The sequence below is a fragment of the Sinocyclocheilus rhinocerous genome, unplaced genomic scaffold (genome assembly GCF_001515625.1).
Source record: "Sinocyclocheilus rhinocerous isolate Xijiao unplaced genomic scaffold, SAMN03320098_v1.1 scaffold1488, whole genome shotgun sequence".
NCBI classification, from domain to species: Eukaryota; Metazoa; Chordata; class Actinopteri; order Cypriniformes; family Cyprinidae; genus Sinocyclocheilus; species Sinocyclocheilus rhinocerous.
The window spans coordinates 2,059,866-2,067,795 of NW_015633542.1; the positions used below are offsets into that span (position 1 = coordinate 2,059,866).

The following is a 7,930-nucleotide window of genomic DNA, read 5'->3' on the forward strand; positions in this document are numbered from 1 at the left end:
CGTGAAGGTGCGCGCAGCAAAAATGATGCGAATATTGAGGAAACGATGGAAGGTTTTCAAGCTAAAGTAAAGTAAAAGACCGTTTCTTAAACCAGAGAAGGTGAACATGTTGGTATTCTTGTGGGGGAAAAAACATTTTAGTTAGTAAAAGTTTAGTGTTACTTTTCTTTTTGTTTTCATTTTGAAAAGCTTGTTATCTTTGCTGTTTACCTCACGTTACCTATGGAGGCTCTTTTACTTTATTTGATTTGATTCCTCAGTGTTTGCTAAACGTACTGTAATTTATTAGTCGGTATATAATACAGCATGTGGTGTATGCCATGCCTCATCTTATTCGTTTTTGTTAATAATAATTTTGTAAGCTAGTTTGTCATTGTATCTTACGGTTTTATTGTTGTTGTGCTTTTTAATTAAGAATAACAATGAATCCATCTTTTGTTTTAGTCTTAAAAAGTGAGGTGTGTAGTAGGGCTGTCAAAATGACTGAAAAACTAAATTCGAATTTTCCACTTAAATATTATAAAATTTCGAATTATATTCTAATTTAAAAGGCATAATTTCAGTTAGGGGAAAAAAAAGCTTTTGGCTTCTCTCCTGAGGCCACAAGAGGGCGCATCGAGCAAAATATTATGCACGTTTCTTCAAAGCGTAATAAAATAACATGACTGTCTTTGAAAAAAGTGCATGTTTAAAATAATGTTTATAAACTATATATAGTTAATAAAGTTGCTTAAACAATTACAAAAAAACCCAGCACCATGCATGTATGTATAGTTTAACACAAAGGACCGAAAACCAATAACAAAGAGTAGGCTACTTTCTTCATTTAAAAACATGAGATACAGTGGGATGGGGGAAAAGCACCATAAAGTCTTGAGACAGGTTTTTTAAAACTTACATTAATTTTACATGGCTTTCTAAACATGCCGCTCTCTTGTGCGAGACGCGAGTGCAACGCTGATAGATGCCCTGCTAGAAAATGTGATAAATATGTGTTCTGTGTAAACGGCTTGGTTTCAGTTTTGCCGTAAACAACATATTCACCACACTGATGCTCTCGTTTTCCGCTATATATTGAATTAACAACGTAGCAGCGCCACATCTAGTGGGTTCAACTGGATAGGATAACAAAAGCATTAAAATGCAATGACACTTACATTGTCGTCGCATTTCAAGCTCGGCTTATAACACAGCAAAAGAGGAACTCCCTTTCACAAAAATCAAATCACAAATAATACTACTGATGAAAAAGCATGGGCTGAATGTTAATCACTTTCGTTTCCATATAACTATAAACTATGATAAAAGTTCATCAGCATGCATTGATTAATCCCATGATGTAGCGCTAAATAAATAAAAACTATTGCGACCAAATCATGTGCTCGTGCGACCAACTGAGAAAGTTAGTCCCAAAAGAGCAACCAGTGGGAAGAATGAGTCTGGAGCCCTGCCCTATATACTTTCCTAATTCACATTCCCAGTGCCCATAATGTTTGTCTGCTTAATCGTTCATTTAAATTAAATAACTTGCTCCGCCTTTGAAACAGCTTTCCTTTTCAACTGATGTCATCGAGCTCTTTTTTTTTATTTTTTTTATTCAGTCCCTCCCTCCAACCACATGAACCCATTCTTGGATGTAGCGCCCAGTTTTCATCATCCAATCAATTCCCAATAGATAAAATCAAGTTCTGCCCTACGTTCTCATTGAATATCCTGTTTTTCTTGGCATTTTATTTCCATAATGTGCCAAATTACGTTTTTTTTTTTTCGAGCTACAGTTTAGGATAAGGTATTTTATCCATTGCCGATTATTGACATAATAAAAGGACAGCAGCTCGTTTCTTGCTGTTGTTCTCTTTGTACTTCTGCATTTTTCATTAAGGAGCAACAACTCATTTCACCACAAGAGGAAATGGTTCTTTGGTTGCTTTCAGTAGCTAATGCGGTGGGATGGGATCTTGAATTTACACCCTTGTGTATTGATAAACAATCTACTAGCAATCCATTAACAAATGTTACATGCAGAGATGATTCCTCTTGTAGATGCAGCTAGTGTGCGATGTTAGTGGGAACAATATGGTTGTTTCTATATCTGATGCTGAGACCAGTTTACTTGTTTCAAAACAGGAAATATGCACATTCAAATTTAAACTTGGTCTCAAGATGGCCAAATATCCTCCTGTTAATATGTCTTTTGAAGGTATAACATTGGAATCAGAGCCTAAATGTTTACTCTCTCTTTTTCTCTGCTGTAGATCCGAACGTGTCCCGGCAGTAGGAGTGAGGCAGAGCTTTAGAAGAGGAAAATGAGTGAACTGGACCAGTTACGCCAGGAGGCCGAGCAGCTGAAGAACCAGATCAGAGTGAGGATCTCTCTGATCTCATACACAACTGCATTTATTAATCCCTAATCCATACCTGTAACACAAGACACGCAACGTATATATTCATCTTTAAAATGTGTTTGGTATAATGTAATTGAAACTTAAAATTGCTAAAATCAAATGAATAGTAATTTGACATACTAAATATTCTACTCCAAAATGGCCAAATATCGACTAATGGATTGGCCTGGTCAATATTAATCTTATTACTACCAAAAATTGAAAAATATCTGCTGATTATTCAGCATTTTAAGTTGAGCATTAACTTAAATGCATAGTTCACCCAAAAATCAAAATTGTCATTTACTTATCCTCTAGTTGTTTCAAACCTGTACATCTGACTTCTGCTGAACACAAAATATATTTTGAAAAAAAAAATTGGTAACCAAACAGTTGCTGGTCTCCATTGACTTGCACAGTATTTTTTTCATACTATGGGAGTCAATGGGGACCAGCAACTGTTCGGTTTCCCACGTTCTTCAAAGTATCATCTTTTATGTTCAGCAGAAGAAAGAAATTCGTACAGGTTGGAACAACTTGAGTGTGTAAATGATGACAGAATTTTCATTATTGGGTGAACTATCCTATTTAGACTCCAGGTTGAAAGGAGTCAGTGTAGCCTCTGGTTGTTGCTGTGGTAAATTTCGACTAAAACAAAGCTCACATTCATAATTATAGAGATTTTGACATGTCTGCTATATTTAAAATATCAGTTTTATTAAAGCTAGACATTTTTCCAATCCAGCTATTAAGTCTTATGAAGTATGTGCATGTTTGTTTTTGTTTTTTACAACCTGATTACTTGGTAGTCTCTTGTTACTCAGAAATATTTGCATAACCAAAAGACATTTAAATACAGAGGGCAGTTATTTACATACTTCTACACTATGCAGGAAAAACATTTACTGTAACTGTTCTGTTCTCATTCCTCAAAGAATTTACACCCGATACTTCCTCCATTAAGCCGCTTTACATTTGATCTCGACCTGAGATAGTTTTACCAATCCTCTGTTGTTGTGTTCTAAAATATCCACATTTGTCTAAAATCTTTGACCTTTTAGCCATAATCAATCAAATCAATGAGTAAATTAACCTTAACAGGTCAGTAATGCTACCAATTAGATTACTAATATGATATTAAAAATTTTTAAAGAAGGAATTGTATATCACAGCGTTTGTCATGTTACTTTATGGTTATTATTTACTAACCATTAACCCTAAATGTTTTGTATATAAAATAATACCTCGTTCCACCGCATCTAAACTTTTCTCCTTTACTTTTTTCCTAGGATGCAAGGAAAGCTTGTGCAGATGCCACACTATCACAGGTAAGAAATTCAAATTTTCTGTTTAAATGTGTAAATTGAAGTAACCGTAATTTAAATCAATGGAGTAATATCTATATCGATGCCACGTGTGTGGATGTTTTTTTTTTATTTGCATACATGTTTTCAGATCACAGCCAACATCGACCCTGTTGGCCGAATCCAGATGCGCACAAGAAGAACACTGCGAGGACATTTGGCTAAAATCTACGCCATGCACTGGGGCACCGATTCCAGGTACGGAACAGCTCTGTCACCTGATTTGCATGATGGCCTGACCTTATTTGTTAGCCCTTTGAAAACATCCTTGTACATCAGGGCGAGAGACACCGAGGGGTTTCCCTTTCGCAGTGGAGGTGGACGGGTTCATGGCTCGAGTGGTGGCCACTGCGTGCTATCCCTATTGCATTGAATCATGGTCTTTTATTGTGTTTGTGTAGGTGGTGAGTGATGGTTGTAAGTAGGTGTTATGACTAAGCATGTTGTTACTATTATAGCTACAGCCATTTAAAAACTACCATTTTTGTGCCGAATGGTGCTGGGAATAGTTTGAGATTGTTCTGGGAGACAATCCTCCTGAATGTAGTTTTGCAGGTAAACTGCACTCGCTCACCTGTGCTCTTGTGTTTTCTGTGCAGGCTGCTCGTCAGTGCCTCCCAGGATGGAAAACTCATTATTTGGGACAGTTATACCACAAATAAGGTATTATATTTGTACTTGTTGTTCTTTTATTTCTCGAATTTTGATTTTATATAGAGCATTTCACTAAGCTAAGTTGCACCTCTTTTCTGGGGTGGATACTAGCAACCATATTGATTGTTTTTTTTTGTTTTATAATGGCTTGAATTGTTATAAATAGGCTGGTGTTATAAACGGATCATTTGACTGTAGTGTCTAATTATTTACTGTGTATAAATTATATTTTAATTATACACCTTAAAAATATCTTCTTAAGATCTTCTTATAATACATCGTAATTTATCAACCACAAATTTTCTAATTCTAATTAGACTGGTTTTGTAAACATTTGTATTTTTACAAAAAGTTTTTTTTTTATTATACATCTTAAAAAATGACCATAAATGCATCTTAATTATCAACCACATTAAAAAATTTTAATATTTACTTATTCAGTGCATTCCTATTTATTTTCTCGAATTAATTGCCACAGACCAAGCATCACTATTACTTGGGGAAAATAAAAAAAACAACAACTGTTAAACCTAGGTACTAGCTGTGCAGATGTTGCAGGATGGGCATGACCGAAAGCTAAAATGCTAAAAAAAAAATAGCAAACAAGTTCCTGATCTTTGCATGGACATTTTTTGCCCTAACAGGAAGTAATATAGACCCTGTGATGATCAGCTATTTAAAATGGTTTCTGCTACAGATTTTTATTACTTCCTGTGCTCTTCCATATGTCTTTTCCTGAGCATTTGTGTGTTGTGTTTCAGGTCCACGCCATTCCTCTGCGCTCCTCCTGGGTGATGACCTGTGCCTACGCTCCTTCAGGGAATTACGTTGCTTGTGGAGGTCTAGACAACATCTGCTCCATCTACAGCCTCAAGACTCGCGAGGGGAACGTGCGCGTCAGCCGTGAGCTGGCCGGACACACAGGTACAGGACGTGTCCTCCTGAAACTCTCACACACTGTAATCTTGGCTCTTGTGAATATACACAAGGGTCGGTGTTTCGCTAAGCTGTAATTACAGCATGAAACTGCACTGGTGTTTTCTGCACCCTCTTTAATATATCTCATCTGATCGACTTTAATGACAGCATCAGCGATTACGTAATGCACTCTCATTCTGTTCAGTTGCTGTATGGGTGAAGAAATGTCCAGATCATATTTCACCACTAAATCAAGAGAAAAATAGGAAAAGATATTTTAGCTTAATTAAATATTAATTTTAAATTTAAATATTAATTTTAAAGTTGTACTTTTTTTTTTTGCTTTGTGATATCTATTTTCATGACATATAAGCATCTTTCCCCTTCAAATTGTCATGAGTGTAATACAGCAATGTAAATCATCCTCCACACAATGACATATTGTTCATTCACAGATATTATTTTGTTTTTAAGTATAATACATTTCTTAAGATTTTGAGAAGAAATATTGGTTTGGAATCATGTATTAAACTTCCTTCCCTCTTCAGGATACCTCTCTTGCTGCCGCTTCGTTGATGACAACCAGATTGTTACAAGTTCTGGCGACACCACCTGGTGAGTGTGAGGAACTGTATCCCAGAAACCCAAAGCTTGGATATCTCCGATACTAAAGCTTACATCTGCAATTAGGACCAGATTTTGTTGTTAATGCCATCAGGCATATTTTTATTTTTTCTTTAAAGTCAGGAATCAGATTATACATTTAAAAAATATATTTATTTAAATGCCATATGCTTTGTATTTCTTATATTATGTCTGCATTCTCCTATTAAAAAATGGACCATTCTATAAAATCAATATTCAGGAAGTAACATCATGTGAACCATTTCTACAACATTATGGGGAAGACAAAAATAATTTCTTCCCACTTTTTTTACATTTTTAACACAATTTATGGTGTTAGCTGCCACCTTGTGCTTAAGAAAAAATAATTTTAAATTATGGGAAATATATGTATATCATTAACTGCAAGCTAACATTAAGGTTGTAGGCTAAATCTTATGTCTATTTCTTATTTTTGTTTTATTTTAAGTTAATTTGTTAATTTCAACATTTACTAATACATTTTTAAATACAAATACAAAAATATATTTGTTAACATTAATGCCATGTGAACATGAGCAAACAATGAAGGCTTGTATTTTTATTAACTGATATTGTCTAAAATTATTACATTTGAAAATACATTGTTACTTTGTTTATCAAATGAGACTTATTGTGAAAATTTACCATTAAAAAAATTATGTAATAAGAGACACAAGAATAAGCAGATTTAGCATACAACCTATAATATTTATTTTTAGATATTTAATTATTTGTATTATTTATTTTTCTTATAAATGTAGACCTGATCAGATTTTCCAGCTCTGAGAAATGTTGCAGTTCATTTCTACAGGCATTTTGATTTCTCAATTATGTGTATGTGTTTTGAAGCATCTGAATGTTGTGATCTGTCCCGCAGTGCTCTCTGGGACATAGAGACCGGTCAGCAGACGACCACGTTCGCGGGTCACACCGGTGACGTGATGAGTCTGTCTCTGGCTCCAGACACCAGGCTGTTTGTGTCAGGAGCCTGTGATGCCTCCGCCAAACTCTGGGACGTCCGTGAGGGCATGTGCAGACAGACCTTCACTGGCCATGAGTCGGACATCAACGCCATCTGTGTGAGTATTCCTAGCACAGTACAGATTAAAACTAAACAATGTATTCTTAGGAATAGGCGCTCTAGTGCATGTAATTTCTTGAAGTATTGAAACTAGAAAGAGCTCATATTCCCCCTGCAGTTCTTCCCCAATGGAAACGCGTTTGCGACTGGCTCTGACGATGCCACCTGCCGGCTCTTTGACCTGCGTGCCGACCAGGAGCTCATGGTTTACTCTCACGACAACATCATCTGCGGCATAACCTCCGTGGCCTTCTCGAAGAGCGGCCGCCTGTTGCTCGCCGGCTACGATGACTTCAACTGCAATGTGTGGGACAGCCTCAAGGCCGACCGCGCTGGTGAGATACGCACACACAGATGGCTGGAAAACTGCAAACATATGCTACTAATAGTGGTCTAGTGACCGCCCTGAAAGCAAACAAACCAACCATATGACACACACAGAGTGGTGTTGTTTTACATATGGTTCAGTGCTTGCTAGATAACATGCCACATTGATTTGTCTCTTTTGCATACAACAACAATGCACAGTGCAAGCGGTCTGTTGAGAAAAAAATCCACATTTTAAAGCCTTTATAACGTTGAAATATAACATTTAAATTTTTCAAATGAGTTAAAATACACGCTGCTATTTTATCGATTGCATACACTGCATTTCTGAGTAAAAAATCTTTTCTGTACCCAATGTTTTAGTGTATGCATTCAATACAAATATTGGCCACATTTCAGCTCATTTGAAGATTGAAAACATTACAGTTGAACATTGTAAGGGCTTTAAAATGTGATATGTTTATCAACAGACTGCTTGGCTTAAATATTTACATTTGCAATTACATTACATTTCCAAGTTACTTTGTTAGCTATATATATATATATATATATATATA

At 35.8% G+C, this 7,930-nt stretch overlaps 1 protein-coding gene across 3 annotated transcripts in view; it reads left to right on the forward strand.

Moving 5' to 3' along the window:
- gnb1b (guanine nucleotide binding protein (G protein), beta polypeptide 1b) overlaps positions 1 to 7,930 on the forward strand; it is a 28,284-nt gene that overhangs the window by 17,774 nt on the left and 2,580 nt on the right. For all 3 annotated transcript variants that reach the window (XM_016558009.1, XM_016558008.1, XM_016558010.1), the window contains exons 2-9: positions 2,256 to 2,363; positions 3,674 to 3,712; positions 3,840 to 3,946; positions 4,348 to 4,411; positions 5,164 to 5,326; positions 5,869 to 5,935; positions 6,843 to 7,044; positions 7,165 to 7,381. In XM_016558009.1, the coding sequence (XP_016413495.1) occupies positions 2,307 to 2,363; positions 3,674 to 3,712; positions 3,840 to 3,946; positions 4,348 to 4,411; positions 5,164 to 5,326; positions 5,869 to 5,935; positions 6,843 to 7,044; positions 7,165 to 7,381 (916 nt within the window). In that variant the 5' untranslated portion in view covers positions 2,256 to 2,306. The remainder of the gene's footprint in view (positions 1 to 2,255; positions 2,364 to 3,673; positions 3,713 to 3,839; positions 3,947 to 4,347; positions 4,412 to 5,163; positions 5,327 to 5,868; positions 5,936 to 6,842; positions 7,045 to 7,164; positions 7,382 to 7,930) is intronic.